The 19,398-nt window shown below is 42.0% G+C and overlaps 1 protein-coding gene across 1 annotated transcript in view; it reads right to left on the bottom strand.

The window, feature by feature from the left end:
* anks1b (ankyrin repeat and sterile alpha motif domain containing 1B) overlaps positions 1 to 19,398 on the bottom strand; it is a 196,613-nt gene that overhangs the window by 118,156 nt on the left and 59,059 nt on the right. Inside the window, exons 4-5 of the mRNA XM_069715820.1 lie at positions 8,192 to 8,344; positions 4,920 to 5,063 (exon numbers count right to left, since the gene is read on the bottom strand). Of these exons, the coding sequence (XP_069571921.1) occupies positions 4,920 to 5,063; positions 8,192 to 8,344 (297 nt within the window). The remainder of the gene's footprint in view (positions 1 to 4,919; positions 5,064 to 8,191; positions 8,345 to 19,398) is intronic.

Here is a 19,398-nt window from a genome sequence, read left to right as displayed (position 1 = left end):
AGGCTTTATGTTCCAAGACAGACATAAATATTACATTTTAACAGTTTTCTTGTTACTTTACCGAGTGTTTTTTTTGTCATTGATAACTTCATATTTTCAAGTGCTACTGGTGAAAACAAAGTCAGTTGTCGGATAATTACGAAACATGCATGTAAACAACATGATTCTTCCCACTAGACAATTGGGAAACACTACCAATAAGTAAACGCAATATAGGTTTAGTATCTCTGTGCTCTCAAGGTCAAAAGGTCACGACGAGCCAACTCACATCGAAGCTTGCATACAGTCCATGATACTGAATGTTACACTGGTACAAATGTACTTCTAACGTAGTTTCTGCTGCACAGCTTTATGGGACATTATGTTTCCACACATTGAACATACTGGCCCGCACACCTTGCTGGAAGCAAGAACGCCCATCTGGGACCAAAGATCTGAACTTTAGCATACACACACACACACACACACACACACACACACACACACACACACACACACACACACACACACACACACACACACACACACACACACACACACACACACACACACACACACACACACACACACGTAACACATATGCTGAATACGTCGCATCCTTCATGGTTGGTTTCCTGACATCACAGATGAAAACTTGGACCTGAACGAAACGCCCGGCGTTAATGAAGACAAATTGTTTGGACGACAGCCAGGTCCGCTGATACATACGCAGCCTGGATATTCAACTTAACGCGACACTGCACCAGATCAGTGTGATCCTCCTCTGCAGGGAATACTAAAACTTACTGTAGTCTTTCTGCTTTCTCAAAAACAAAAGTGTCAACGGCAGAATGAGGCTGTATGCCAGGTGGCCCTCAAAAGGTCAAAGGTGAACAGTCCAGCTCTATCAGGAAAATACTGAGACGTGAATCCAAAGTGCAAACAGACAGTGGTTGCATTTGTAGCCTCAGTGACAATAACTGTGGAAGTCTAGCCTGCAGGAACCGATCCCCTACGTCCATGCAAGTGAGAGGAGGTGGGAGAGCAGGAAGAGAGACCCCCACCCCTCCCCCCACCCCTCTCCAAAACACAAGCCTTGCCCCCTGAAACCTCCTATACCACTTCCTGTCCCGCTTCCCATGGCCATTAGGCAGTGATGTCACAAGGAAACGAGGAAGGCGATTCACACTGTTGAAGGGTTTCCTGGAATTGAAAGGCGGATGACTCTGTGTTTCAGGGCAGCTCGCAGAAACGTAGTAGTCGCTGTTGAGCGCCTGAAGTCCACTGACACGCCGTCCCCGTAGAGCTTTCCAGGCGCTTTTCTTTTTCAGTCAACACTCATCTAAAAGAAAAACGCCTCTACGTTATTTAACAGAGTCGTCTACATTACCACCGTAGCAGCCAGTTGCACTCTGAGCACCAAAACGTGAGTGACCTCCACTCGACACCGGGCCTGGATGCCTCGTGCATGTCTCGACACACATGCTGCTGCTGCTGCTAAACATGCTGCTGACACTACGTGGTGTTAGAAAAGGCAGCCTGGAGTGTTTATACTAAACTTTTGCCCTGCGTTGGCTCCTTGCCCACCGAGCAGCACCTTCCTAGGCAGGGAGCTCCCCTCATTAACATGGAAAGACACAGGGGAGGAGAGAGAGGCATAGAGAGAGGCATAGACAGACAGCGAGGGGAAATAAATAGGAGGTGTGCTGCTTGTATAAATAATTCATTCACACTCAGACAGACCTATATGGCTTCACTCCAATTACTGACCTACACTATTGTTCTCACACACACACACACACACACACACACACACACACACACACACACACACACACACACACACACACACACACACACACACACACACACACACACACACACACACACACACACTTTGCTTTCCACTGTGTGACAATTCACACAAGAAGGCCATCTGTGAGTCGCCCACAGCGAACCATACTGTCAATAATATAGGACACTGTAGTTCTGATGGCCTTGAAGAAAACACAACAGAGAGAAAGAGATACAAGTATTCCTGTCACATGGAAAGAAATGTTTAAAAGTAAAGTTTGTAAGATTTTATTTTATGTATGTCTTTCTTTTTTTTATTTCATCATTTTAACTTTTGTATTCTTTTATCTACATAAGAATTCAGGCTTTGGCAACATGTTTAATCCAAATCGTAAAGCAAATAAAACAAGTTTAATTGAAATTGAAAGCGAGAGAGAGGAAGAGGAAAAAGACAGAAGAAAGAAGATGGAAAAAGTCACACAAGGAAAGCCTCCTCTCTTCAGGGAAACCCTTAAATCTGCTCGTTGCTGTACTGTAGCTACTGGTAATGCATTTTAGGATTAACTGCACATAGAGATTGTTGTATGAGAATAAGGATTTCCCTGTAACCTTAGCTAGCTGTAAAACCAGAAGATGATGTGCAACACAACATGGAGACTCCAAAAACTTCATCTAATTATTTAGAGTTCAATTAATCGTATACATGTCAGTTACATTAAATGACAGAAACAGTTCAAGACCAAAATAAGACCATGAAGTCCGGTGACACATCTCAACTCACTCTATGAGATTGGAGTGGGGGGGGGGGGTCTAATGTGCGCCGATATCATTTTTCAGCCCAAAAGAGACAGAGCAGAACAAGAGCAAAGGGTAAATTGCAGAGAGGATTGGAGATATCGAAAGGCTTGCATTGCTCATCATTACTAGGTGGAGAGAAAAAGAGAGAGAGGTTTGCAGCAGTGTGCATAGAGGAGGAGACGAGGCAAATCAAAGGCGTGCAGTGTTCATCTTCACTAGACACACGGAGCCCGAGGCCAAATCCCTGCAGAGATACAAAGCCCTCCTCTTTAGATCGGAGCACACACACACACACACACACACACACACACACACACACACACACACACACACACACACACACACACACACACACACACACACAAACAGGCAGCATGTAACAAGGACAGAAGGCAGAGAAGATGGGTGCAACGCCGCTGAGTCATGTAACCCCTCGCCGGGAGAGTCCCACAATGATTCCAACATCCAAACAGGACGAGTCAGTTCCAGAAATTACACGGACACAAATACACTTCTGCACCCAACAAATTCTCCAAACTGGATTTGTCATGTTGGAGACACATTGGAACATATTGTGGAGGACACAAAGTGACACAGAGTTCTCATTTCTTGGAGTTTCAGACCCTCCTCAGTCTTTAACTAACAGAAAGCTACACATGCTTTACATAAACCGCACTTACACATGCAGGGGAAGGAAGAACACAGCATCTGTTATGCCGTATGTCTTTGAAGCAAACGAACATGGAGTCAGATCAGATTCTGGCAATAGCAGACGTGAACTTTTATTCACTGTGTATTACCAGCTAGAATATTTCTATAATCAGATCATGTCCACCATGTCTAAAATCAGGTGTGTTTGTTGTTCACCGAGTCAACTTAAAGTGGACTGAAAAAATGGCTTAAAGTGGGAGAAGTACAGTGACCTTGATCTAATAATCAGAAGAGACTTGATTCAAACAGTATTAAGAGGCACAAAAGGGTTATTTTTCAACACTTACTATTTAAGACAAGCGTGTAAAGTCAGAAAGTTCAGATTTTCAGAAAAAAATTATCTCAAGAGAAAGACAACAGCATTCAGGAAAGCAGCAAAGCGTGGCTGCATTTTGACAAGGCTTCACCAAAACAAATGGCCCAGAAAGGGTCGGGACAAAGCTGTATTTGGATCGTCCGGATGACTCCGAATACACAATGAGACAAAATGGAAAGAGAGCAGAGCAGAGTAGACATCAGGTTAGAAACAGAGCCGTAAGGAATCTCCATACTGTAAGTGACTCTGTATTTCTGTTTCCTACACTGAAGATATAGCGTGTGTAAAGAGGAGACGGTGAACTCTTAGGACCTCTCAGGAACACCCTGTCCTCTTTGTCCTCTTCCTCCTCTTCCTCCTCCTCAGTCTTTTCTCCCAATCAATTATTCATCCCTCACCACCACCAAACCATGGGAGGCACGGACGGCATACACAAGCTCACTGACACGCGCGCGCGCGCGCGCACACACACACACACACACACACACACACACACACACACACACACACACACACACACACACACACACACACACACACACACACACACACACACACACACACAGAGAGAGGAACGAGGCGCACACACTTTCAAAAGAAGAACCTGCAAAGCAGTTATGCCTGTGGTGAATTATATACAGAAAAACAAAGACTCACTGCTGTACTCTCTTTCAACCAAAGACATTGCAACTTCTCAAATATTCATGCTCACCAGAGATGAGCAGAGGAAGGACATTTTGAAAGATTTAGTCAGGGAAAAGGATAAATAGATACTTCTCCAGCCACCTTCCCCACTCTGATTCAGATAATACGAACAAAACGTCAAACTTACATCCGTTCAAAACATGTTTCTTCTTTCTGTATCTGTAAATGTTTCTACACGTGCAACTTTTTGAAAGACAAACAACGCAAGTTTACTTGGGCTGTTTATGTTTGGACATTACAAACAATTAACAATATTTGTGGTTCGTGGTGTTCAAAATAATAAAAGTTTGTTTGTACAACTCCGAGGCGAAGCGTCTTTCTGATATAATGACAAGGCTACTCGTGATAATCCACAAATCTTGAGGAAGTAATATAAGAGCTACTCTCTGCTCAAGCTGTCTCACTTCCAAATGGAACAGCTCACAACAACTACAGTGGCTTAGTCTAAAAGGGGAACACGGTTTGCCGTAAGCAACAACAAGCAAATGAAAAAGTCGCTATTATCATTGTCCTTAGCAGGCTGACGTAATCTGAGCCAGAAATCTGTCCTGTGATGCTGATGGAGAACAACAACAACAACAACAACAAAAAACACCAGAGGTGAAATTCTTCTCACCAAACAGTTGACGTCCATGCCGGCGTCGAGCAGAGTCTGCGCGGTGCTGTGGTGTCCGTTGCGGGCAGCCAGGTGGAGCGGAGTGTATTGGCGAGTGTGGCTCGTCATGAGGTTGGGGTGGGCGCTCACCAGCATGCGGACCACCTGGGCACAGAATAAACACAGAGCAGCTCGCTGAGAGGAGACTGGGACACACTGGTCACCTTCTTGTACATGTTTTGTTGTCCAGAGAGTCGTTAATCTGCGACTGTAGTTTTTCCTGTTTTGTTTTGCCACTTCAGTTCCTGTGTCTCCTGCTCTTCTAATTATCCGCACCTGTTTCTCATCACTCACCTGCCCCTGGTTTTGCCATCATGCATCTCTGTACATTCTCTCAGGTCTCTGTTCCCCTTCCAGATTGTCTTGGTCAGCCTCATGAGTTAATCCCTTTCCAGCATTTTTGACTTGGCTTTGTTTGCTGGTTTTTGGATTGTTTACTTCTCCCTGCCTGGATTTTGTTTTTGTTTTTGCTTTTTTTCAGGCTCAGGCTCTGTATGTGCCCGGTTGGCTTTTTAACTTTACTTCGTGTCCCGAGTTCTTCCTGCACATCTGATTCTCTAATCAGCCTAAAATCGTGACACCAAACTGCGAGCTTGGATGTCAGTAAACTATGAGTGGTAACAGATAATTAGAAGGCAGTTTGTTTCTCAACCAATCATGAGGAGGTCTGCTTAATTATGTGTTTCTGCAGTGAGTCCTTGTATTAGAAGACCTGTCAATCAACTTGAGCATCTTGTAGTCGGAGGTTGTTTTGCTTTTGTCTGGTCGCGGATGATACCTTTAATAACTCGGCTCACCAACAGGCAGTTCTCTCGAAAGCTTCCTCCTTTAATGTGTGCCTTTGTGTGCGTATGCTAAACTTTTGCCCCGTGTTAGTTACATCTCCATGCACCAGCAGCAGCTTCCACCACAGGGATTTCCCTTCATTATTATGCAGAAAGAGAGGGAGAGAGAACTACCGTGCTGCCTTTATAAATTATTCATTCGCACTCAAACAAACCTGTATGGCTTGACTGCAATTACTCACTACCTTAGCAGGAAGAATGTGTGATTGCATTTGAACATCAGCAGGCATTTGTAGCATACACCTCTCAATGTGGGAGAGGCTGGTGCACCTTTTGTCACATTTTTGACAGAGGAGCAAAGTCCCAGTTCTAAAAATGTGTACCTGCCTTTCTGTGAACTTCAGACAGTATTTGAGAATTTCTTTTCCACAATAAATCAACTGTATTCCTGTGCGCTGTGGTCCTTTTTACTGTCAGCTGTTTCTTTTCACCTGCCAGCACAGAGCTTTCCCAGGATTCATACAGAGGTTCACATATACAGATCCCACCCACCCGACCGGTATAAACAGCTGTTGTAACAATGAAAACATGAGCCAGTGTAAAGTAGTGAAGGTTATTTTCTTCGTAATATGAGCGTATATCAATCAAGCGAATAATAAATCAAAAATAAAACGTTAGTATATCAATAAAATAGGCACAAAATTGCTGCATCATAACAATAATCACTCATAATTCCTCATTAGAGACCCGAGACTTTCTGATAAATGTTGCAATTATCCTACATGCGCTACTTTGTCAACAATGAACATTTAAACCCACCAAGTAAGTAATGTCTTATTTCTATCTACACCACAAAGAACTATATTGTAAGTCTTTCACTGCATTTTCTTTGACTGATGATCAGTTCTGGCATCTTCATCTGTAAATAGAAAGAAAATTCTTTGTTCCTCCACGTTGCAATTAAAATTGCATTGCAAATTAAATGTTTGGGATACATTTCATTTGTATTGAATAGCATCAGACGCTGGTATTGAGTTATCCTTCATTACAAAGGCTTTCATCCCCTCAGTCCTCCATGTGGAGCCGCTCCAACGGAGATCAGAGCTTCTCCGCTTCTCGACGTACTGAAAGGTCAACGGTTCATACCTTTATATCTCCTGCTTTCAAACTGCTCATTAGCCAGGTGGGTATAGATCTGTCAGGTACACATCGGGAGGCTCAGCAGTCGAGGACCCGTGACGGTGATGACGTTTTAACTATTCATGACTGAATTTGACCGTCACGGTTGGATGTTACTTTGTGTACAACGTATTTAAAGGGATCTTATGTAGCAGGTTTTAACACATATTGTACATATTTACATTGTATGTATAAAACATATGATGATGATGATGATGATGATGATGATGATTTATCTTTGTGGGGGGGGCTTTGTGGTTTAATGTTTAATGTGTTTAATGTGAGTCACAAGGACAGATACAGGAGATCATTCCTGCCCACTGCCATAAGACTTTACAATAACTCACCTCTGGCAAAATCCATCACAGTACAATAACACTGTTGACTGTGTTTCTTGGTTGCTTGTATATTATATGTATATTATATATATATATATATAGATATATACTGTACTGTATGTATATATATATATACATATATATGTTGACTGTGTTTATTGGTTTGTTGTATATAATATATATAGATATTTAATGTACTGTATATATATACTGTGCATTTTATATTTTATATTTTTTATTTTATTGCTTTTCTATTATATTATTCTATTCTATTATTATTTTATTCTATTGTTTCTATTATTGCTCCTGTATGTATGCTGCTGTGGCGAAAAAAATTTCCTCTCGGGGATTAATAAAGTATATACCTACCTACCTACCTACACCTTTCACATCATCATTAATATAAAATCAGATTATGGCAGCTTTAGGCTTTGAAGCCAATTTGAATCACAACAGGTCTGACAACAGTTATAACACAGACACTAGACAGCATCATTTTAACACAATTCTTTTAGATGATGGCCACCAACTAATGTTCTGACCTTGTATGTCAACTCATTAAAACATGATACAGTCATCAGTAAGCCTATTAGCCAGTCATACTGTCCTATCCATGCAGAATGAATGCTGCTTTACCAGAAGTTTTATTTAAATTGGGACAAATTAAACTTTTAACTTTTAAAAACTACCTTCTTATCTTTACTGTGGATCAAACCAGCTTTCATTTGTTCTTATGAGGACCATCTGTAAAAAAATATGTACTTTTTGGTACAAGTATGTACTCCTGATTACTACAGAGGTATTACTGTACCATTTTTAACAGCATGGAAAATAATCATTGTAATAAATGAAAATATCCAAAGCAGAATTCCCATTCTGATCTTTCTCGTGTCAGATAATAGAGCAGATTCAGTTTGTCATCCTCACTGACCTGCAGTCGTCCATACAGCGCTGCCAAGTCCAGGGGCGTCTCATGTCGGCTGTTTCTCATGGCGGGGTCGGTCAGCTCCTGAAGCAGCACTGAAACCACCTCAGTGTGTCCGTACTGGGCTGCACAGTGGAGGGCCGTCTCCCTCTCATTGTTCTGTGGAGGAGAAAAAAAAAAAGGATTGACATCGGGAAGAGTGAAGGGAAGACAAAGACTACGAGAAGAGAGGTGGATGTAGGAATAATAGGGAACGATAAAGAGCGACAGGGAGACGTGAAGTGAAGCGAGGCAGAGGAGATGCATTGAGGGATGCAGGAAGTAGCAGAGAAAGTCAAAAGTAAAAAGGAAGGTAGGCGATGGGAGCAATGAGGGAATTAGTGGGACAGGAGTCAAAGGATGGACGAAAAGGTAATGAAGGATTGAGAAAGAGAACGACAGGAAACGGGAATATAACGATTAGAATAGAATACAAGAAGGCGGTGAGTTAGAAGCAGGGTGAATGTGAAAGGATTGAGATATAAGGAAAAGAGAAGAAGGAGAATAAAGCAGTTTGCTTTACTTATCGGCACGTTGACTCAAGATGGAAAACTACATCCTGAGCAGAGATTTCATGCCACACATACGAAGCATACGTGTCGAGCCGTCCTTCATTCTGCCGCTACAAATTCCAAAAGCATGTTCAGGTCTGTGAGAGCCGCCAGGGGAAATCTACAGCTTCCTGTCTGTGTAATAGAGGCAGCGGCTGAAACCAGAATGTTTTTCTCAAACCCACCGGGCCTTTTTTGGTCGAGGGAGCTCATCGACTGACTACTGTTAAGTCAGCTTCCATTCTACGGGCCAATTAGCATATTCAGAGGCTGTTATGTAATACTGTCAGTTTTCATTTTAAAAAACTTCACGGCTATTTAACAAGAGATGCTCAATCCATTTTAAATATCAATTCGTATTGCAAAGGAGTAACCCTTGGGCATCCCATTGCTCTAAAAATGTTTTTTTGCTTGTTAGAGTTTCTCAAAATTTTGGGGATTCCTGAGCACTTGTTCTAGCAATGCTGTCCAATCAGGACATATAAAACAGAAATGAAAACTTGATGGTATAAAAAGTTTTGGGCAGAAATTAAATAAGGAGTAGTAGAATTATTTGGGTTGAATCTGCTCCAACTTTAAATGCATTGTAATGTGTGAAAGGGGAACACTGAAGCTACGGGGAGGGTTTGGTTTTCCCGGCTCCATAGTCTACCAGTTGATTCATTTTGCTTTAGTGTTGTGACCACAAAAAGATAGTTATGTCAAGAAACAATTAAACAGCAGCATTAGGATTGATGACAAATGGCGACATGAACGGCTCCATAAAACGCCCGCAAAAATGTCGACGAGTGTGAACGACAATGACACAGCTGCTCAAGTTTTTATGAATCAAGGTATGAGAATAAATTCTACTTGTTTCTTTAATAATTGCGAAAAACAAAATTTTCTCAGCAATCATGATTAAAATTCCAATTTCAACTAAAATATGACATTGATGGGATGGATGTGTTACTGGCTGCTGATTGGTTCGGGGAAAAACAAACAAAACGTCGGAATGAATGAATGAAGTGACAATTAATTCTGATTATCAAGTCTCTGTTTAAACACTAGCTCGTCTTTTCATGTGATTAACAGCTGAAAATATTCGGTTCCATGCTTCTAATCACAAACACTATTCAGCGACTCTTTATAAAAAATTCTTGATATCCCGCCGCCTTTCTTCTTTCATTACTTTATTAAATGCCTTCACATTTCTTGCCTCAAATGCCCCTCTTAGACTTCCCTGATGAAAATCAAAAGCACCGTGACCACACTTCACTGCTCAGATCGCTTCTTACTCTCTTGCTCTCCAGAGCTCCCTCCTCACCTCCCTACTTTCATGCCTGTGAGCAGTGAGTGAGAGACATGAAGAGAAACCGTGTGTGTGTGCGCGCGCATAGCGTGGAGAAAGAGCCCCTATATGAAGATACACACATACACTCGGGATCTAGCAGAGAGGAAACACCACTACGTGAGCTTTCCCTACTCCTCAGCCAATCAGATCCCTCTGTTTTCCCTCGCGGACCGCACACCCCTCCACAGCAGGCCTGTATTGCAGGTCTACAGTACTGTATGCACAATAATCACACTCAGGGACACTTTAATTCACATTTGTCACAGTTATAATATAATGCAACATTTGCTTTGTTCCTGTGTGGAGTCTTTTGCTATTGTACATGACCATTTTCCACCGGAGTGACTCACTTTCACCCCCAAGAGATCGTTTCAGTTTCATCTTATCTCATCTACTACTGACTTCATCCCCTCCTGCCAAGTCCCAAACCACTGCAAACGCAGTGCAATCAGTCATCATCTGCTCCAGACAGCATTTAGTGCAAACTGGCAGAGCAAATGTCTGGAGGAATAGGCCATTCATTCACTCAAGGTTAAACGCAACGGCAACCCTAGAAAGAAGATTGTATTCGAATTACAGATTTCAATTTGTATGCAAAAAGGTAAAGGAGTAAGTAAGTTGATGTATGAAGTGCAGTTTCAAAAGGGCAGTAACAAAGCCACGAACATCTACCCCTCCATAACAATGGGGCTACTCCATGTGCTGATGAAGATGGTGTGATACAAGCGAAAGCTCCATAACACCCATTGAGTGTACATTACAGAGAAATGTTTGATCGATGTTTGGTTAGTGACCTGTGGAGTTTTAGACTTCCAGTAGCGGCTATTTTTCTGAGTGGGTCCCTGTGTAGTTTATCTTGTGCAACATGACACACAGTCACAACAGTATCACATTATTCCTCTAATCTACAGGTGTTAGTGACACACTGAGACCTGTAATGGGAAAAAAACATGAACGTGAACGATTCTGGATGTGAAATACCCCCCCCAAAAAAAATTGCTTCGTAAATGATGTACGAGAGGAAATGTACCCAAAACATTTGTAACCGTTTAGACACACAGCGCATTTTAGTGAAATACTCTGAATAGAAACAAAACTTTTGTTTGTTTACAAGAAAACCCCACAGAGACCCTTTAACATCCGGATCACGGCTGACAGCTTCACTAACAGGATGACAATGATTCTATTTTCATATTCAACACAAAACGAGCATGAAAAAGTAATGAAGAAAGCAATCGCACACGCTGACTGATAAATCAGCGTGGATGGGATAAACACGGAGACCAAGATTGCTCCTATTGTCGGTGCTGCCGCTGACCCATTCTGTCTCCCGAGCCTCAAACGGACAATAAAGCTTTGTCAGTGCAATCTGCTGTGCCTCACAAACACTGCTTGAGATAGGGGAAAAAATAAATAAATAAATACAAAAAATGCAATTCACTGACAGACAGAAGGGTGACAAAGAGACGAGCGGAGACACAGAATGACAGGACAAGGGAGACGGAGCTGGAGAGGAGGTGATGGAGCAGGACGAGGAGAGAAAATGCTCCTTCCGTGTTCTCAAAGAGGACGATATATTTCCATTACACTCGCTCTGACAGCTTTCCGATAGCATCAAGCACTCAATGTATTGTTGCTGATTGGGCTCTGAGCAACAGTCATCCACTAATACCACATCAACAGGTGTAGCACCACATTATCAACGTGCCCATACAAATGGATGTCACAGCGTGTCTTTCAGCACCGTATGGAGCTGATATAGTGTCACAAAGAGGCTAAGTAATGAAGTATCGGCTTGATATTGCTCAAACGACAGCCGTACGGTTTCATTAATGCTTAAGGAGAACATTTGTATGATTATTTTTTAAGCTATATGTGCAGTCTCCTTCATTAGATTTTTTTTTTTTTTTTTTTTTTAACTAAAGGACACACAAGAATCTACTCAGGCTCCTTGTATTATAGTCCTTTTAGCTACACACACACACTCACACACACATTTCCCATGGTAGACACGAACAGCGCTATCTCGGTTCATCTGCACGGGACCAAGCAGCTACATCCATGCAAACAAGCGAGCTTATCAGGCAGGCCAGGGCTGATCAGAAACCAGAGCGGCTGATGCGCGCAGAGGCATTAGTTTGAACATACACTGCGTTAATGCTGATGGACTGATATGCAGGATGAGCTCCGTCTAAGTTACAGCATCTCATAATCCCGGCAGCTCAGCGCGCTGCCTGGGGAGAGCTGGGTAAATAAATGAAGGATGAAAAAGACAAGGCGTACAAGGTGAAACTGTTTTATTCCTTCTCACTCCCTTCTGTTATTAATACAGACCCAGCGTTCAGCTTATGTTCAGACAATCTAAATAAATCCTAAAACATTTTACAATTGGATATGCAATTAGCTTTTCAGTTTTTTTCTAAACTTGAAAGATTTTTTTCCTATAAGTCTTTTAATTAATATCTTTCTGAAGTGAAAGTGTCCTCTAAATTAGTATTGTCTTCATTTTCTATTCAGACTTACAATGTCCGCTAACGTGAGCAAGCTTTTCAAGCTCTTCCGCTTCCACTTTCCAAGTGGATGCTAGTTAGAGCTGGAAAAAACAAAACTGCACAGAAACTATTGCATCATCATAGTGTATATACATTAAAAGGTTTGACTTTAACTGTAGCACTGTACCAATTAATTGAAACATACTCACAAACATAAACAGACAAATAAAAACTGTATTCATCAAAGCAGTGATTTGTTTGTACTTGTTACTTTTTAATAAGCGGGCCTAAAACTATAAAACTATATTCTTTAAAGAGAAATGTAATGAATCCATCATCACATCATTGCATAGAGTGAGAGGTGGAGAGAAGAGGAATCGGAGATGATAATGACAAGCTGAATCGCCCCGTTTCCCTTCCTTTTTCAAATTTGTGCATTAAATGATACAAACTGACAGAAATTGAGAGAAAAGGGACATGTGGTGGTTGAGAAGCAGCAATGTGGGGGACAGCAAAACCATGTCAGAGGAGGGGGAGGGGGGAGAAGAGCAGTTTACAGTGTGAACATGGGAAGGCAGTGAAAACACCCTGAGGCCAAGAGGAGTGAACGCTGAAGAGCGCTGGGAAGATAAGACCAGAAAGAGACGAGGAGACGAGGAGGAAGAACACTGACGGTGGAGCGAGACAGAAGAAAACAGCTTCTGTGTCCACATTTCACAGCCAGTGGATCCATCGCTCACACTGCTAGTGAAGGTTTAGACCACGAATCACGGACTCTCACACACGGCGGGTTTTACAGGAGAAACAAAGCACCGGATAAAAACACTGAAATTTGGACTCCTAAATAAAAGCAATCAATAATCTATGAGGTTTTTAGCTCTAAATATTGAACAATAATGATTTTTGTATGTGGTGTTAGGAATGTTTCCTGCAACACGCTGTTGTCTACGGATGCAGCCAGCGATTAGGACTGATTGATTATCAATAGTTTCTGGGAAGAATTGACGGCTGGTTTACTCATAAAACACTGAAAAATGCACAGCACAACATCCTGGAGTATAAAATGTCTCATCTGTCCAACAAACAGAGAAAAGCTAAAGATATTCTAAACGCTATCCCAAACACTGATCAGCTTTTTTCTTTATAAAATGACTATTAACAGATTATCAAAATCATTGTAAACTAATTGGTTGTTTAAGCTCTATTACTATCATGATACTGTTAAACATATTCCTGTAATATAGCTCCTGACATTTAGTTCCATCTTATTTTAGTTTGACTGTTGATTGTTGCCTCTCTTGGTGTTTTTTTATGTATTATTGCTTACAAAATAAAATGAATATGATATGACGCAGGGCTAATTGCAAATAATAAAAGTCCCTTTTAATATGTCTGAAGAATATCAACAATGTTTCTATACTTGACTACTGCTTTGAAAAGCCACTCATAAAACCTGAATGTTTGATGTTTACTTATAAAATGAATGCAAAGGAATCAATAAGATCAGATGTCTCAGTGGGATTTTATTAAAGTGGACTGCTTGGCACCGTAATGCTTGGAAAACCACACAAAAGCCCTGCATCTCCGAACAATGTCTGCAGCCAAGGTGCCCTTTAGCAAGGCACCAAACCCCTTATTGCTCCGAGGTGGCCGGTCTACGGTTGACAATGTAAACTCTGACCTCCCAGCAGCGCTGACAAGCTGCACAGGAATCTCTTCGTGGTTTTAATGAAGCACCACAAAGAAAAATCAGATGATTCTGTTTCCATAAAACACCACAATTAACACGCTGACACACAATCTGCTCTCAGTTTGCAATAATCACTCAGGGTTGTAATTTGTTTTGATTCATGGAGAAATTAATCAAGTTTTATTTTTGCCGAACTTTAATTAGGAGGCCCGCCGCAGACAGAGCGTCAGGCTGCGGAAAACATACGACACAAACATTTTTTTATTTTTTTAACAGATTATTCATAAGAAAACATCCTATGGCTCAATGTGACCGTGTGTGTTTTGGCAGCGGTTGGCACGGCAGTGACCGATGGTCGAGCGAGGACTTTCCCAGGGCGGTTTCTCTGAGTGGTAGCGTGTGTTCTCAGAGGGTCTGCGTTCACATCATCAGGAAACATATGGTTTCATTTTTCTTGCGTGGTAGCGACATGTGGACATGATGGGGCGTAGAATTACCAAGACTGTAAGGTGAACACACACAAAGCATATACACACACAGAAAGACATTCGTGGAAAAAAAAACGCAGCAGGCGAACGACCCCGTGACCTGTTACCTTTGTCTTGGTTCACACAGTCTTAAAAGTTCCCAGAAGGCCTGGCTAGTGAAAGGCATGCCTTTCTCTTATGATCCTGATTTTTACGCTGCTGACCTCCTTTGGGAAAACAAATCGGAGTCAAAAAGGGAGAAAGACAAGAGGGAAGGAGAGGGAAAAAGAAATATTATAACCCGACGTCCTTCGGTTTGTTGGAAAAGAAAACATTCTCTGGAATGTTTCTGCTGTACAGCGATAGAAGCTGCACTTGATGTGGTCAGTCACCCGTACACAAACGCAGCGGACACACACAATAACCCTTAAAGTGACTCGGCCAGAGGTCCCATTCAGATAGAGCCGCCCGGAGGGTTGCATGCTGGTTCCCACAAACACACTCAAACACCACATCTGCACTACATGAGTGGGCACGTCTGCGGGACACGGCTGTCCCTCGCTCTGACATTGTCAAACACAAGCCAAGTAATTTTTGCAATCTAACTCTTCTCTGGGCGAGTAGCTCGGGGTAAAAAGTGTCATCTTTAGTTATCATGCTCTGTGTGGCTATTTGCTCTTTTAAGTGCTGCAGGTTAAACATTTTGGAGCCAAAAATCCACCGAGCAACGGGCTGTTCAGAACGACACAGAACGCAGTTGAGTGCGTCCTAAAATGTGAAAATATATGCGTAATGCAATAACACTCATACATATCATACTAATAAGTTATAAAGTGAAAGCACAAAGTATATTTTACAGGACTGTACTGGACAGTTTGTGTATTCACCGATTAACTACAGCTTGGTTTGTCAAACATTACACTCTCCAAACTTTTAAAGTGATTTCCTCCTCCCCTTTATTAATTTAATTGGTTCCAGTGTGCAAATCAAATGTGACACTTGCTCAGTAATTTATTTAATTTTTTTTAATCAACATTATCTGTTATAGAGCTCCAAAAATGTGCAACAGGAGACTGTTGTGACGACTTGAGGTTCAACCATCTGCCAAACAGAAAGTAGGACATTATAATTCACATTATTGTTTTCATGGTTATCATGTTTTTTTGCTCTGGATTAGATTTTCCAATAGCAGAAGTAATGAATGAAATGTTTTCCAGTGGGTCAAATCAATATAATATACTGTAATACACAAACACGAGAGCATCTATGAACCACCTGCAAACATTAATAAAGTGGTTCTTGTAAGAATTGAAGAAGTAGCAGGAGACACCGTACACATCCTATTTTGTAATAATGATGTCTCCATAAAGCCCAGAGGGAATGAATGTAAAATCAAAGTGTCCTAAAGAGGTTGAGAAAGAAGTAATCTGATTACTCTTCTTGGTCAGCAGTACCTGTCAGTGTCACTTAGTCTGGGGTATAAAGACTGCTGATGTTACATAGTTTTAGTCAGACACAAGATGACATACCAATCTTGACACAGGGGATGTATATGCCTCTATGATGAGGACCAAAATAAATCCTACTGATTCTAATAATAAATAATTTGAGGCTTTTCAACAACGCTGTTGCCGTTAAGTCATTTCCCTTGAAAGGTGCAATAATTTGTCTGCTGCACCCACTGGGGAAAGGCTCAGTCTGTCCCGTCTCTCTCATCATTTCCAGCTCATTTCAGTTCACTACAGGTAACAGACACTGTGGGACTCTGAGATCCTGTCAAAGGACGTGATGATCTGTCATGAGCTGCCTGAAAAACAAGTGAAGGTGCAAACTTCCTCCTGTTACTCTACGTGAGAGTTGATCTAAGCCCACTCGAATCTTTTTCAAACACATCTGAAGCAATAAGGTCATTTCATGAAGAAAGCTTAAGAAAATATAAACTTGAAATGATCTCACCATATCGATCTTTTAAAAAAAAAAAAACTATCGAGAAAATCCACTAAAAATTCCTGACTTATCTTTAGGTACAGGCTTAAGAGAGGCAGCAGTTCATGAGTCAGTCTGAGTGGGAGAAAGACAGATCTCAACAGGCAACGTGTCACTCCTCAAAACATGCATTTGGCCTTGCAAGCAGAGTGCAAGCCTTGAGTAAACAAGCAATCTCTCACCATCAATCACTGTCTCACTGTCTCTCACACACACACACACACACACACACACACACAGTATGTATAATCATTTTCTCCAGTCAGGCGGCCTCCACCTCTCTCACACAAACAAGCTCCAGTAATACACAAAAACAGCTGTGAACGGGAACTACTGGGACCAATTAGAGGATAAACAGTGGGCTGGAACTGGTTTACCGCCAACTAATAACATCCACTAACCTCAAATAATCTTCTATCGGCTGCGGAGTGGAACTGGCCCACCTGCACACTTCGGTTACCTGTGTGTTGTTGTTTTTTTTTAAATTTTAATTTCGTTGCACTCTGAGGACCTTTCAATCTCATCACAGCTCCCTCTTGCTCACTTTTCCACACTCGTGTCACTATTTGTCACCTCACGTGTACAAATTAGGACGAATGTTGAGTTTCTGTCCCTCGTGTAAGAAAAAAAAATAATAAGTGAGGCAAAAACACAAACACACACAGTCTCAAACTCTGACATGAGTAATGGTGTGCGTGGGCTGAGTATTATCGTTGAGAATGGGGTAATGTGCAGCCGATGGCCTGCTGCTGTAAGTCGCCATGATGAGTGTGTGTGTGTGGGACTCAGTATATCACACTGACTACTGTATGCGAGCCCAGCTCTCGAGTGCGCACACGACAGACAAGCGGGAAACCACCGAGCTTATGCATCGTAAACACACAAACACTCCATAAATCTCGGCGTCTGATTTATGGCCGCAACCTGAAAACAACTGTAGCCTCACACTGACAACGGCGAGGCCACGAGACAAACATGCAGTACAGAGCGATGTAAAAAAAAGAAAAAAGAAATGCACTCGCACCACAATTTCAGTTTCATCGGCGCTAAACCGCCGCTTTGCGAAACTGAATGCCGAAAGGGAAAAATAAACACAGCACCTTTGAGAACGTTAACGAGCAGGTTAGCTGGATCTCTTTGTGTTCACCAGTGGGACGCAAAGCCACAGTGTGAGCTCTGTATGTCCTTCACTGGTGTTTGTTATACAGAGGGGACGATGGAAGCTGATGCTAACAGGGGAGGTAAAGCCAACCTGTTGATAAACAAGGCTCAACGTGAGATGTAGGATATGAAGAGTTACAACAAAATCAGTGTAACTTGATGATTTATCGAAACTGGTGTTACATCAGAGTGTATAAAAGCTCCTTTTCTCCTTTCCTTTCATAGGCGCACATAAATACGAGAATTTTTAAGCCTAAACAAGCGAATTCTGCAACACCATAATATTGAATAATACTATTTTCTGCCCAAATAACTGGACTATTTTTTTGTATCATGAGCTGAAAAAGAGGTACAAGAGCACACATATTAAAAAACGCACCGAGTGTGCTTAGAAGTCAGCGTCTACTGCACGTACAGTATCCTCTCCATCAGCGGTGCGAGTCCCCGCTGCCTGAACAGCAGCTCGCTCAGCTCAACAAATCATCGACGGGGTAAAAAAAAAAGAAAAAGAAAAAAGAAAGAAAGAAAATTGCCCGTGTTCACTTGCTGACAAACCTCCTCATTTCGGGGGCAAGGGACATCATTTATCACGGCAAACAATTAGGGTCTAACAACTCTCAGAGGGAAACGATTTGGCTAATGGCGACAGAGGAAAATGTGCTTATTAGACAGAGTAAATAACGCTCCAGTAACCTGTGGGGTCCATTACTACACCGCAATCAGGAGAGGGAATATTACAAAAAGAAACATCTAAACCATTAACATTTTAGCCAACACTTTTCATGGAACACCATCTCCTGTGTGCCTCCTGCCCATCTTCAAATGCAGCGCATCAGTGTGCCGTGACATCATCAATATGCTGCAAGCAAAGACGGACAGGAAAAAAAGAGTAAGGGAGGAGAAGGGGGTCATTTCCGCTGATGAGGAATGACAGCAGCAGCAGGCTGAACGCTCCCAGAGCTGAGATGCTCGCCAGCCTGTCAGAGAAAGACCGCTGGAAACAGAAAAGGATCGGCTCGGTTGGATAGAAGCCATAATCAGACGACCGGCAGCGCAACTGGTTCACATGTCCTGAGAAATACAGCAACAGAGCTTCATTTTAGTAAATGAGACCTGCCTTGTTCAGGAACGGAAACAGGGCAGCATAATGTGTCTCCGTCGCCATTTAACATGTGAACGGTGCGAAGTGGGCTTTTGAAAGCACCTCCAGTCGAGTGGTCGAAAGGACGGTTTGATTTTTATATTCTTTCTTTTCCATGAAGATAGCAACACAAAAAAATGGCAAAGTAGCCTCTTGGAAATGCAGTAGTTGAGTCATAATGTATTATTTATGATCTGTTGAGCCCAGTGAATACCTTATTTCAGTCAAATGTGAAAAGTCGCAAGCCACAACATGAACAGCTCGGGAAAAAAAAAAAAAAGGGATTTATTTGGACCACCAGCTAACACCTACTGACTTGCTGAAGGACACCTGAGGAGGGAAATATTGAGCGG

This window comes from Brachyistius frenatus, unplaced genomic scaffold (assembly GCF_029030835.1).
Source record: "Brachyistius frenatus isolate BFR_SWC_R1_liver_20210118 unplaced genomic scaffold, ASM2903083v1 Contig_148, whole genome shotgun sequence".
NCBI lineage: Eukaryota > Metazoa > Chordata > Actinopteri > Embiotocidae > Brachyistius > Brachyistius frenatus.
Note: the sequence above shows the minus strand (reverse complement) of the source record. Positions and strands in the feature narration are given on the sequence as shown.